The sequence below is a fragment of the Phocoena sinus genome, chromosome 11, assembly GCF_008692025.1.
Source record: "Phocoena sinus isolate mPhoSin1 chromosome 11, mPhoSin1.pri, whole genome shotgun sequence".
In the NCBI taxonomy this organism is placed as follows: domain Eukaryota; kingdom Metazoa; phylum Chordata; class Mammalia; order Artiodactyla; family Phocoenidae; genus Phocoena; species Phocoena sinus.
In genome coordinates this window covers 38514239-38527906 of record NC_045773.1, presented here as the reverse complement: position 1 = coordinate 38527906, position 13668 = coordinate 38514239, and the positions used below count along the sequence as shown (strand labels likewise).

General features: G+C 57.0%; 1 protein-coding gene across 2 annotated transcripts; it reads right to left on the bottom strand.

Annotated features, from left to right (window-relative positions):
- Window positions 1-723: 723 nt before the first annotated feature.
- CAMKV (CaM kinase like vesicle associated) lies at window positions 724-12531 on the bottom strand. 2 transcript variants are annotated; one of them, XM_032648866.1, is made up of 11 exons: window positions 12383-12531; window positions 5089-5197; window positions 4847-4978; window positions 4590-4664; window positions 4237-4375; window positions 3973-4093; window positions 3733-3808; window positions 3498-3634; window positions 3259-3337; window positions 2934-3021; window positions 724-2637 (listed from the first exon to the last, which is right to left on the bottom strand). In XM_032648866.1, exons 2-11 carry the CDS (start codon window positions 5181-5183, stop codon window positions 2065-2067), a joined length of 1515 nt encoding a protein of 504 aa, XP_032504757.1. In that variant the 5' UTR covers window positions 5184-5197; window positions 12383-12531; the 3' UTR covers window positions 724-2064. The 2 variants fall into 2 exon arrangements, with proteins under 2 accessions (XP_032504757.1, XP_032504758.1); XM_032648867.1 differs by lacking the exon at window positions 5089-5197 and having other exon boundaries at window positions 796-2637; window positions 12383-12519.
- Between the last annotated feature and the right edge of the window lie 1137 nt (window positions 12532-13668).

Genomic DNA, 13668 nt, shown 5'->3' with positions numbered 1-13668 from the left:
TAACAAACCTTTTTCTTATTCCCACATCAGAGAAGTTATCTTTGGGGTCCTCTCTGAGAAAGAGCAGCATACCTGGTGAGTTCACCTGGGCTGATCTGGGCTGGAACAAGTATTCCTAGTTTTCATGATTAATTATTTTTAGCAGTGTTACTCCCGTCTCCCCAGAAAAAAACCTTGTACAGAGCACCCCATAATATAAAGCTGATCTGTTCCACCTGAAGTAGACCCACAGTAAAGTCCTTGGGGCCTATGTGGAAAGCAAAGGTGTTGTTTACAGGAAAGAGGAAGCAACACAAAGGGCAGGCTAGAATCTTTGTGTAATGCCCACCCTGCATCCACTCCCCAACCCAGGGAAGCCCAAAGGTCTCTCCCTATGGTGGATGGCACTTGGTGGGTTCCAGGTCTACGCCTAAGTTAAGATAAGGGCTCCTTGTTCAACAGGACTTGTCAGAACATAGACCAGAGGTTATTCCTCGGCACACGCCCAGCACAGTACCCACCACCCACATGGATTTCTGGAGTCCAGAGGACCTTGCCACACCATCAAGGAACACCCTGTGGCAGGGATGAACTGTACTCTCAGCCCAAGCAATCCGCATGGCACTGAGCACAGACCACTCACTACCTGTGAACCTAACTCCCGGCCTCTCCCCTCCCCATTGCCTTCCAGGGGCCCTTCCCCAGTAATATAGAGGAAGCAAAGGCGAGAGGGTGGCCAGAGGCTTTGGCAGAGTGACATTTATTTGCCAGGTTCAGCAGGTACACAGCCCACCGACCTTCATACACCAGAGCAGACCCACAGGCATGCAGGGAGAAGGGCAGGACTACCCCCAAGTGCCAAGCGAGGGCCAGGACCAGTGCAGCTGCCTGCCCAGGCTGTAGTGGGGTCTGACAAAGGGCACCTGCCAGGAGCCTCCGTTAGGAAACTGGGGAGCTTTGTTCCACTCCCTCATTCCAGCAAAAGCAACTCAGCATGGCTCAGAGGCACCTGGGCCTCTCTCCAAGCCTTGATAGAAGGGAAAGTGGGTCATAGACATAGAGGGGGTTCCTCTCTATTTTGTTGTTGAATTGAGAGAGCAGAAAATCTGCCCCTGTGAAGGGCAAACCCCGAATCAGACTATGGGACACTGCCATACAGCAGGCCCCCAGGTATGGAGAGGACTGTGGACTGAGCCTGAGGGAGCCCATGTGGGAAGAGCCAGGGGCAGCACTCCTTGTTTGGCCCAGGGTAAGGACCCAGCTAGGCTGATACACTAGGTGCTGGGCCTGCACTCTGCCCTCCCAGATCTCATTGCCACATCCTCATTGCTCCTCCTTCCCCTTAGAGGCTCAGGCAGTTCAGGGCACAGGGCAACCCACTGCAGGACCCAGGAGGGCAGGAAATAGAACAAGAATCTTGGTAGAGACTTCCCAGGGACAAAGATGGAGGCTTCTAGCCTCCAACTCATTCTCTTTCACTTCTGAGGACCCCCATGGCTACCAAGCAGTGCCCCCAGCCATGTGACCAGTCTTGTCTTAAAGCATACTGCCTGAGATTATAGCATTCTCTATACCAACCTGTTTCCACTCCTAGAGCAGCCCACACACCACAGGCACATACCTTCATGTGCAGGAGCCTAAGACCGCTGACAGGGCCTCGCTGGAGGACCAGCTCTCAGGGCAAGGCCACCCAATTTAGGGCCTGGGAGAGGATGGGACCTGCAGGGCCTGCCTGGGGGAATTGTGAGGCAAAAAGGGAAGGGGGAGGGGTGCAGGGACCTCCTGAGTATCCCTAGAGCAGCATCCCACAAGAAACAGAAACTGATGAAGCTAGCAAGACAGAAAAGCCACAAGGAATCCATGCAGGGGCTGGGGCTGGTCCTGCCTCTGGCCTGCCCACCACTCACACACATACACACAGGAGACGAAACTGCTCTCCTGTGGCCCCCAGACATGCCCCATGCTGGGAGGCAGGGGCAGGGGAGAGCGAGGGCATCATGCCAGTGACTCTCTGTACAGTGAGAAGCCCCTCATCCACTCTCCCACCCTCCTGCCCATCCCCCGCCCCCCCCACAGCCTGCCCACTCAGCTGGTCTCCTCCCTCCGAGACTCCTGGGCAGAGCCAGCAGCCTCTTCCCCTTTACTAGAGGGTGGAGCCTGGCCTGTTGCGCCCCCTGGGGCTGTGCTGTCCGGCTGGGCCAAAGCCGGCTCAGGGGTGGCAGCAGCCTTGGTGGCCAGTGTGGCACTGCTTTGGGTAGTGGGCATGGTGCTCTCTTCCACGGCTGGTGTGGCTCTCCCATCAGTGGCTGGAGTAACACTTCTGTCAGTGGCTGGGGTGACACTCCCATCAGTGGCTGGGGTGATGCTCCCATCAGTGGCTGGGGTGATGCTCCCATCAGTGGCTGGAGTGGCACTGCCATCTGTGGCTGGGGTGGCACTACGGTCTACAGGGGCTACATTATCACTCTTCGTAACACCACCCGCTGTGGCTGGGGTGGCACTGCCCCCAAGGGCTGGGGCAGCTCCACTTGCAGCTGTGGCCCCGCCTGCAGCCCCAGAGGTGGCAGTGTCTGTGGCTGGGGCAGACTGGGCTGCAGCCGTGCTGGACTGCTCCGGTGCCCTGAGCCGTTTCATGAGGGTGGTCACTCGGACAGCCTTCTGAAAGAAGGACAGTGGAGAGAGGCTCAGAGCGAGGCTTACAGAAGCTGGATCCATTCCTTTGCGAAGGCCAAACCCAGACCATTCCATCGTGCCCTGGCTGCCTCTGACCAACCTAGGGCCGGGGACCCAGCTGCTCAGCACACCTGCCTAAGGTAGTAGCAGTGGCTACAGCTACAGCTGACGGTTGAAGAAAAGCCTGTGTGTGGCTGCAGGGGTGTGATGCAGGCAAGAAACTGTGGTGCCAGAAGGAGCACTTGGGATCAAGCCAGGAAAGGGAGCCATCCAAGCCTTACCTTCCACTTAGCCCTGGCAAAGTTCTTTTCAATCTGGGCACAGACACCATCCTTGATGTTCTTATCAGAAGCAGCATTGCCAGAAATCCTGGAAAGGGTGCAAGTGCGTCTGGATCTGAGGGGGTATGGCCTTCATGGAGACTGTGCCCAGCCCTTTCCTTGTAAGACCCAAGGATTACCAGGCAGACCCTCTGGGTTGGCCTGAGCTCTGGGTGCCCCCTGAACCCCAATTTGAGGCCTCAAGGATAGAGGCTGCTAGGTGTGAGGAGGACAGAGGCCAAGGGACCCCTGGCCTCTCCTCCCATCCTCCCTGGGCCCTGCTCACCACTCATGGGAAATGGCCTCTTCTGCAGTGATCCGCTGGTCTTGCTCCACCTCCATCAGCCTTGTGACCAGGTCTTTGGCTGGGGACAAAGCCAGGGAGAGGCTAGGCTTGGGCACCCCATTTCACTGTCTAGAGGTGATGAATGGGCTCGGGGATAGGATCAGAGTCCAACAGAGAAGGCTGAGAGCAGTCCCCCATGCCAACCCTTCACTCTGCCCTCATGCTGGGCACCTCCTCACCCGCCTGCGAAATGTCATCCCAGTATGGAGAGTCAAACTCATAGTCGCCAGCCAGGATCTTGCGAAAGAGGTTCTTGTCGTGGTTCTCATAGTCATCTTCCTCCACCTCCTCATAGAAAGGTGGATTCCCTGAAAGCCTGCACAGGGGCCCAAGGACAGGGTCACTCAGGAAGGCCATGGACACAGACCCCCACCCCACCTGGCTGCCAGGCTGTTTGCCGGCTTATCCACTCACAGGATGTACATGATGACTCCAATGGCCCAGCAGTCCACAGGGCGTCCATACCGCTGCCGGCCTACCACCTCTGGGGCTGCAAACAGTGTCCACCTGCTGGTCAATATCAGGCCTGGCCAGGCCTTGTACCACTCACACCCATTTGCTGGGATAGGGACTTCCTTCCCCCCCCCCCGACCCCACCCAGAGCCACTCCTTGAAGGCTGTGTCCCACCCTGCCCCGCCCCACTCCCTGCTTGCCCAGGTACTCGGGGGTCCCACAGGGCTCCTTGATGAGGCCATTCTCTAGCTTAGCCAGATGAAAGTCGCTGATGACAATCTTTGAGTTCTTCAACCGGTTGTAGTAAACCAGGTTCTCCAGCTGCTCCAGCCAGGAATGTCATGTGGGTGGGCAGAGGAAGAGACCATGGAACCCTCAGAGGCTGGACCACGGCCCTGAGGTGCTGCCCACCCCAGCCCCAGGCCGGCTGCCAGCTGACCCTTTGACCTGATTGCTGGCCTCACCTTGAGGTTCCTGTGCACAATCTTGAGTGAGTGCAGGTAGGCCACCGCCTCCAGGACCTGCCGCACCACGTTGCTCGTGTCTCGCTCCGAGTAGTAGCCCTGGTCCAGGATCCAGTCAAACACCTCCCTCCCCGTGGCCCTGAGGGACACCAGCCCCTGAGCCCGGCGTGGGCAGGATCGGGGGTGGGGCAGGAGCACGTGGGCAGGCTGCCTACACCAGGCAGCTGGCTGGGCAAGGCACAGGGACCTGGGACCCCAAGGGTCCAGAAGGGGGGCCTTCCCTGGCTGCAGAGAGCAGGGCAGGTAAAGACCTGGGGGACTGAGGAATCCTGGAACCCCAGACCCACACTCACAGCTCCAGGAAGATAAAGTACTCCTTGCGGGTCACAAACACATCCACCAGTTGCAGGATGTTGGGATGCTTCACCCTGGCAACAGAGAGAAGAGCCAATAGATAGGGCTGGGTGAACCCCTAAGAGAGGCTCTGGTTGCCACTGTGAGCCACAGCAGACTAACTGGCCAGAGGCTGGTACTGCTTGAGACCTCCGGACCTCGAAGCCCTTCCCGGCTACCTCCCCTACCCCACCCCACCCCTGGGCCTCATACTCACATCTTGAGGATGCCTATCTCGTTCTTGGCTGCCTTCCGCACCTTGCGGCCATCCCGCTTCTGGAATTTCTTGCAGGTGTGCAGCTTGCCTGTTGTCTTGTCCTTGGCCCGGAAGATCTCACAGAACTCCTCACTGCAGCCAGCAGGCACTCCACTCAGCCCTGGCTTCAGCGTGGGCTGTACTCCGCTCCCCTTTCCCCAGCACTTGCCCACCCACCCTTGCCCAACAGACCCAGCACTCACGTCTTGATGACCTGTCCCAAATCATATCTGTCAGTCACCTCCGATGGCTGGTTATAGTTCTTCTTGTCACCCAGAGTCACACACCCAAACGGCATTGCCGGGCTCTGAGCTGTGGGCAGGATGCGGTCTGGTTCAGTTGTACCACAGCCCACTTCTCCCCACAATGTAAAGGTTGCGTTTGGGATACCCCAACCTGTCTCACACCAAGTCAGAGGCAGAGTCTATACCAGGAAGGGCTAGAGGGTGATCAGGCTCAGATCCAGTGCCTGCTTTTCTGGCTGTACCTCCAACCACTCAGCTTGGCTGCCCGAACTACAACAAGCCCCTGCGCTTATGAAAAATATAGTAAACTGACATATCTGTGAATCACTTTGCATTATATACAATCTAAAGAAGATTTATCAAATGATTTATTTAAATTTCAGTAATTCCACAGATGAAAGGGGCTGTATCTACCCACCCATCAGAGAATCATCTCCACAAGTCTGAAGATGCCAGTGTTGGCAAAGATGTGGAGAACACGAGCACTGCTGGTGGAGGGCGAGTCTCCCCTTTGCTAAACAGTTTGGTAAAACTACTGAAGTCGAACATATCCTGTGCACCAACAATTGCACTGCTAACTATGTACATTTGTGCAGCAGGACACTGGTACAAGAGTGCTCATGGCTGCAATATTCAGAATTGCCCCAAACTGGAAACAGCCCACATATCCAGCAAGAGCAAGATGTACTGTGGTAGAGTCAGTCACACAATGGAATATTGTTACAAAACAATGGAAATGAGGAGTTACAGCTCTACGCAAGCACATGGTCAATCTCACCAATACAGTGTTGAGTGAAAAAAATACCAAATACATATAGTGTGATTCTACTGATACAGAGTTCAAAACAGGCAGAACTAACCTATACTGTTTAAGGATACAGACATACTGGTAAAATTATAAAGAAACACTAAGAAATAAACACCATGAGTCTTTCTAAGAGAAACAAAGAGGTTGTGATTGGGGGCGGGGGGATTCTGGAGGACCTATTTCTGAACCTGAGAACCACCTGAGTCGTGGTTTAACAGGTGTTCAACTTTATAATAATTTGTAAAAATGTATATACACATATTGGGCACATTCCTAGATCTTATATTTCACAATAAAAAATGTTAATAAAAATTATGGCTATCCATACTGAAGAATACTTGATAGCTATTAAAAAGCATAAAATAGATCAAAATGTGCTACTGTAGGACAGTCTCTGAAAAAAAGCAGGGGACAGAATGGTGGGTAAAGCGTGCTACACTGGGAAAAATTTTTTAAAGTTTATATACCTGTGTACACTCACAGAATCTTTTCTGGGCGAAAATAAGAGTTCTCTTTGGGGGAAAGAATTGGGTGTCAGAGGGGCAGATTTATACCTATTGTTTATTAATTTTCTGTTAGGATTTGTACTGTGATTACTTTTACTGATTTAATAAATACTGCAGGACTTCCCTGGTGGCGCAGTGGATAAGACTCCACGCCTCCAGTGCAGGCGGCCAGGGTTTGATCCCTGGTCAGGGAACTAGATCCCACATGCATGCCGCAACGAAGAGTTCGCATGCCACAACTAAGGAGCCCGCCTGCTGCAACAAAGACCCGATGCAAATAAATAAATAAATAAATAAATAAATATTGCTTGGGGATTCCTCAGAGGGAGAACCCCCATCTGGGTGGAGAAATGAGGAAAGGCTTTGAGGAAGAAGCAGCATTAGGGCTGGGCCTTAGAGGGAAAGGATTTGCCAGGAGGCATGAAGGGGTAATGGTCCAGAAAAGCAAGACAAGCCTGCCTAGTGCCTCACTGCCAGGGCCCACAGGAGACCTGGACCATCAGGTCCAGGGGAGAGGCCCCTGGCCAGGTGTGGCTATTCCAGGCACAAGGATGACCACACGCAGCTGACTCCAGTAGGTTCCAGGCACTCTGGCACGCGGAGCATGGCACCCCCCGGGTCTGCAACCCTGCCAGCCCAATCCTCACCTGCGGTGCTGAGTGAACTGGCTCCAGCACCCACAGGAAAAGGCACTCACGGCCCTTGCTCAGAGGTAAACTTCAGGAGGGGAATTGGTGACAGTGTCTGGACCTTTCCAGACCTGACCCGGAGTCAGCCTCCTTAATGCCTGGTTGGTGTGACACTGGGATGATAATACACTTCACACTGAGGCTGCATTGAAACTGCTCTGCCTCTGCTGACTGGGCAGTCTCCCTCCACCCCGATTAGCACTTGCTATGCTAAGGGGCTTGGCTGGGGCCTTGGCTACCTAGATGCCCCCCTACCTGAAGTGACTCATAGCCACAGGGTAGTGAAGGAGGGAGGAAGCCACCACCAGAGGAAGCAGCTTGGTCAGAGGGACTCTGCCAGCCAGGGTCAAAGGCCAGGACCCACACAAGCCCCGTGGTCAGCGCTGGCTGCTGCTTGTTTCCTCCCGGGCGGAGGCTACCCACTTCCTAGGGCACCCAGTCCTGAAAGTTCTCCCTCAAATTTGCCCTCCGCTTTAGGGAACAAATTCCATCCAGGTTCTTTGGACTCAGGGAACACAAACGCATTTCATCAGTGTGATTCAAGCTAGGGCTTAAGCCATCTTGTGAGGCACTGCAGAGGCAAACAAGAGAAGCTTTGAAGATCGTCCCTGACTGCGCATCTTTGCCGCCATGGTCACAGCCCTGCTCCTGCATCTGCCGGGAAGGAGCCTGTGGCTAGAATCCCACTCTCACAGCTGAGAGCAGAGGCATGGCCACCCACCACTGCCAGCCACCCATCTCTATGCCCAAACAATCCGGGGGAGGGGGCTTGCATCTGTCCCCTCATTGGTCTTATGTGCAGCGATTCCCTTCCCAGGCTGCAATCCAAGGGCCCTGTACTGGGTGGGAGGGTTGTACCTCAGCCTACAGGTCCCCCAGGAGGGCTGGGAGGGACCTGTGTCCCAGCTCTGCTGCTCTGCTTACACCATTCCCTCTGGCAGGAATGCCCTTCCCCCAAAGCCTCCCATCAGTATCCTATTTGTCACGGCAGAGTTATTTTTAACATTAAAAAAATCAGCAACTACCTAAACAACCAACAACAGGTGACTCGCCAGCTCAACTGTGTCCATCCAATGGCAGGAATTGTGGGCACTGGCAAGGGCACTGCCCATCCTGGCCTCTCTGTGGAGCAGCCTCCACATGAGCTAGGTGCTGAGACCAGGGCTAAATCTCTTCTTTCATTGTGGTTTCTGACATTATAAGGCTATTTGTGCCACAGATTGGCTGCAACGATCCTGAAGCTCCAGGCTCAAAACCACCCTTCGCTGAGGTAACTTCCACAAACTCCACCTCCACCCACCCCACACCAAGAGCTCCCTGCTCAGCCGCATGGCGTGGGAGGTTTTGTACGTGCCTGTCCCTGATTTTGGCCGTGCACAGGCACTCGTACCCGCAGGGACCCAGGGCTGGTCACGGGGGTCTGTCTCCACCACGGAAATCCAGACCTCTGCTCAGTCACATCAGCCTGGAGCCATGTCCTGAAGCCTCATGGCAGGGGCAGGGACAGATCTGTCTCCTCCCTCCCACAGCGGCCCTGATCTCAGCCAGTCACTGCCTCTCCTCACCAACCTAACTGCACTCACTTGCCTTCACCCCCAACCTGGCCCCAGGGCAAAGAGTGGAGAAAAGGGGGCCCTGCTTCAGATTAGCATCTTGGTCTCCTCCACCCCCACCCACTCTACCATCTGCTACCCACTGCTGCTGCCTAGGAGGCTGCCGGTGTGCTTACCAAGCCCCTGGCACCTGCTTGCAACAAGGGGGCCCTGGCCCCAAAGCAGGGAGGAGAAACTGAGGGACGGCTTCAAGAACAGTAGAAGGCCAGGCAGAAAGAGGGCGTGCATTCCTAACCCCCATGGCCTGGACAGCCCAGACTCAACAGCCAACAATAGAGGGCTTCCCCCGCAATGACAAGGGACCTGGGCTCGGCCCTAAGTCCACACTGGGACATGGGAGGGCACAGAGGCCCCATAGCTGCCGTTTCCCGAAAGACGTGGTTCCTTCCATTCTCTGCAGAGAAACTGACTGGTGTGCACAGGGGGCGGTCCAAAGGGAGCTTGGGGGAAGTGCAGAGCCTGGGGGAGCCTCTAAGGGAGCCTGAGGGCCAAGCATTCCCTAGCTACTGCCTGCTCCTCAGGTCTGGCCCCTCAGGCAATGCTGATGGAGCCTCTGCCTTGGTAATAAAGGGTCCCCTAGGGACCCTACTGTAGCCTAAGACAAGTCTGGCCCAGGGGAGGCCCGAATAGGACAGAGGCCAGCTCCAGAGGCCCAGGGGTCCCACAGAGAGTCCTGGCCCCTCCTCTACTGGGGTCAGCCTGATTCAAGCCCCACATTTCGTAGCCATAAACAGGAGTTACCTGCCACCCTGGTCCTCTGCCATGTGGGGCTTCAGACCTTGCAGTAAACCTAGGGAGGCCAGGGGGGGCCGGAGGAGGCCTCCAGCTGCCTCCCAACAACTGTGGGCAACACCTCCCAATTTAGTGGCAGCTGTGAACACCAGCCTGCAGGCAACCCCTCCCCTTCCCTGCTCTCCTCTCTCACGGACTGGAGCTGGGTTTCCTGCTGTAATAGACATGCCTAGGCCCAAGCTCTGCCCAGCCTGCCGCAGAGACCTCACCCACAGGATGCAGGACCAGCAGAAATAGAGACCTCACTCTCAGGTCTGTGTCAGGAGGCAGAGTCAAGTTTCTCACCCACTATCCAACTGCTTTAGGTAACTGGGCAGGGGGCTGCCCTGGCTGGGCCTCAGGCTCTAGCTAAATCATGGTCCGTAGTTCCTGCTGCTGACTCTCTCCCATCTAATGAGGGCGCAGGCAGAGGGCGGGGGTGCTCTCCAGTTTCAGGGGTGGGCATAGGATCAGGTGCTGCCTCCAGAAAGTTCAGCCTTCAATAAGCAGGCAGAGCCGAGAGCCAGCTGGCCCCTTCCAGGCACCCGGGGTCCCAGTCTTTGAGCCCCTGAAGGAAAATTCACTGGGGGCCCTGCTTCCCTGTGAGCGGAGGAGGGGAAATTCAGGGAAGGCCCCAGAGTAAAGGGTTGCTATGGTGATGGAAGTTTTTTAAAAAGGAGAGGGGAGGGGAGGGGAGAGGAGAGGTGTTATTCAAATTCTCCAAGAATTCCCTGAGACTTTGGCCTGATTCCTTCCCCATGGGTTCTGTGACCCTGGTCCCCATCAAGGAAGGGGAGGTGGGGAACTGAGAGACTTTAGAAAAGAGAGGGGCAGGGACACAGAGAGACAAAGGCAGAACCTGTGATGGAAGGGGAGTAAAGAATTGACACAGTAAAAAGGATGCAGGCACAAGGACACAGGAGGGAAGGTGGGCAGGGGGTTTCAAAGGGGCCTGTGGATGCCCAGCAGAGCCCTAAGGCCTCCATGACCATGTGCTCTGCACACCTGGACCAGGAGCTGCCCCTGATGCCTGGACCTCTGAGACTGACCCCTCTTGTATTCCCCTAGACATGCACTGAACTTGGTGTGGGACAGCCGTAGCTCTGGGAAAGAGGCCAGCTGTTGCGGTCCCCTCAGAACAGTTCCTCAGCCTCTCTCCCTGTCATCACAGCAGCTTAGGTGAGGAAGGTCCAACATGTCGAAGGCACAGGCTTGGGGGATGGAAATGAAGCTTGGAGACCTGGCTGCTTCCCTTTACAGCCCCTCCTCTCAGCTGACCCAGCTCTGCCTAGACTCCCCAGCCACCCCCACCCCCATCTGCTGTCCTCTAGAGGCCTTGGGTCCCCAGGGCCTCTCTTGCAGCTCAGCCTAATTCCCTGCCACCACCGTCCCCTTCCCTGATAGTGGATCCTGTCTGAGGGCCAGAAACAGCACCCCAAGCAACCTAGAAACAGGATAACAACTGCACAGCATCCCTCCACTATGCCTCAGTTTCCCTGGATGGATATCACTGACTCTGTAGTCTTCTCCCAGGGCAAGGACTGCCCACCTGCCAGGACAAGGGCTGGAGAGGAGGGCCAAAAGCTGATATGGGAAAGGCAGTCTATGGCACCTGGGGGCCCACACCAAATGCTGTAAAAGAAAGGGAGAGAGACCTCTTCTCCACCACAGGGCCCAGCGCCTGACACCGAGGGGAGTAGAGTCACCAATTGCCCAGCTGAGGAAACTGGGGCCCAGCAGGTGCCTAAAGCTGGCAGGAATCAACTGGGAGTTGGGGGGGGGGCAGGAAGGGCACCAGGTCTCCACGCGTGGTCCTGGGCGGGGGTGGGGGGGTGTTGCTCAAAGCCTGGGCCTTGGAGGAGGGTGGCAGGACAGGCGCTGGACTGCTGCAGACTGAGCTTTTGGTGAGGGACAGAGAGCCCTGCTCCCTGGGAGGGAACCTGGTGAAGCAGGCTCTGCCTAGCGGTGCGGACAAAAGCAGTTTGGCAGAGCTATGGGGGGCTGGGAGAGCCTAGGGTCTCTACCAGACACTACAGGCTGGGGAAAGCAGAAACTCACTCGCTCATTGTTCACCCTGCCAGCCGGGGGCCCTGCTCCCCACCGTGCTGCCACCCTGACCCCCTTCCCCAGTGCTGCTGACTCGCCCCCGCTGGCACAGCAACACACATGCGGGAGGCACACGTGTGAGCACCCAGCCCCGCACCTCCCAGCAGAAACATGTGCGTCCCCCAGCCCCACCGCGCAGCGCTGGGTCGGTGTCCTGGACCCCCGGCGGGCCCTCGAGTTCAGGCTTGGAAGATGGATCTTGGCTAGGGGGCTGCTGGTCCCCAAGGGCTTGAGCCTCCTCCCCCACCCCGCGGCAGCCCCGCCCAGCCCCCTTCAGGTTGTCGCCCATAAAGAACTCTCGTTGTCATGGAAATTAGTGACTGCTTAGCGGGAGGGAGGGGGCCCGGGGGCAGTTGGGAGGGGCCGGAGGCAGCTCTGCGAGTCCAGAGGTACAGCTGAGCCCTCGGCCCCTACCCCCACGGGGCACCACGAATGTTGGAGGGTTAATGTTCCCACAATTAGGAGCCCAGCGAGACGGAGGTGGGATGGGGGACAAGGAGGGGAGATTAGCCTGGACTTGAGTCTCAGAGGCTTCCCTTGGGACCCCCGACCCGTCTGAGGCGATGGGGAACTTTAGCCCAACCCCTCACGCCGAGCCCTGGATCTGCAGAGCTCGCGTGCTCTGCCCCCGCCGGGACCCCAAGCCCTTGCAGCGCCCCGGCGCACTCGGCTACCCGAACCTCGAGCCAGAGACTCAATCCCCTAAGACCCCACAACGTACGTTCCCGGGGCGCCACCCCCTCCCGGGTCACCCCGCACCTGCAGCGCTGGTCGGTCACAGGGAGGAAGCGATCGCGGGTTCAGTGGGGCGCCGAGGGCTCCGGGGGCGGCGGGCAGAATCCGCTCCGGGCACGCGGGGCAGACGCGGCGCCAGCTGCAGCCACTTCGGCTCGCGAACCTCCAGCATCTCCCGCCGCTCGCCGCCTCGGATTCGCACCCCGGGCCGGGGGCGGGCTGGGGGCGGGGCCTCCCTCAGCCGGCTCCGCCCCGACCCTGGAGGAGCCTGAGCCCGGAATCTCACTCGAAGGAGGGCTGAGGATGGGTTGGCAGCAGAGAAGGTGAGCACTGGCCTTCCCGGCCCCGGCCAGGCTTTCAAAGGCTCCCTTAGGCCCTTGGACTGACCGGGCAACAAGGACCGGAGGGGCCTTCCTATACCCATTGTAGAGGGTGCGGAGTAGAAGGTGTGGGGAAAGCCTGAGTCCTGGAGCTGCACAGGAATGTCTTGGCAGGTAGTAGTCCCCAGGGGACTGGCGTTCTGCCCAGCTCCCAAAACCTGACCCAAAGAGCGGAACTCACTTAGAACCAAGTGGGCAGTTGCTAGGGCAAGCTGTGCTACAGACAGGCCTCCCCTAGCTAGTAAACACACCGGGGTGTGTGTGTGCAAGTGAGGGCTCCAGACCTTGGTGGCAGAGTCTTCTACCCATCCTCCCCTCCCCTCCTGCAAGGTCCCATCCAGGGTGGCTGGCTCAGCCTGCCCCCTCCTGTGTGGCACTGAATTTCTCAAGCTCTAAAAGTTACCTATGACATGGCATAGACTCTGCTTTCTTGACAGTTTAATCACCCTCGAACCCTTCCTGAACAGCATCACTACTGGTGGCCTGGGCTGGGATATGGGGATACAGGTGAACTACAGCACCATGGTGCCCCACCAGACATGGCCCCTGACTGGAGGAGGCTGAGAACTGCCAGGAAGAGCCTCTGAAGGAAGTCCTTGGCCATGTCTCTGTCCCTTGTCACAGAGGCACATGGACCAAATGCTTGCTCCGCCCCACCACAAGCCTTGAGGCCAGTATCTGAAGGCCAGACTTACGCTTCTCTGTGCCTGAAACTGGGCTCCACCCAACCAGAACCCTCTCAGTGAGCCTTCTGACCCCATCCTGGGTGGGGTCATCTCCAAACCCCTGGCCGTGTTGAGTGAGTCTCTCCTGGATGGTTCCCCACAGCTGCTGACAGGAGTGACTGCCCAAGTGAGGAAGTTGGAGCTCATGCTGGGGCTGGAAGTCTAGCCTGGGAAATGACTGCTCGAACAGGACCCCTCAATATCT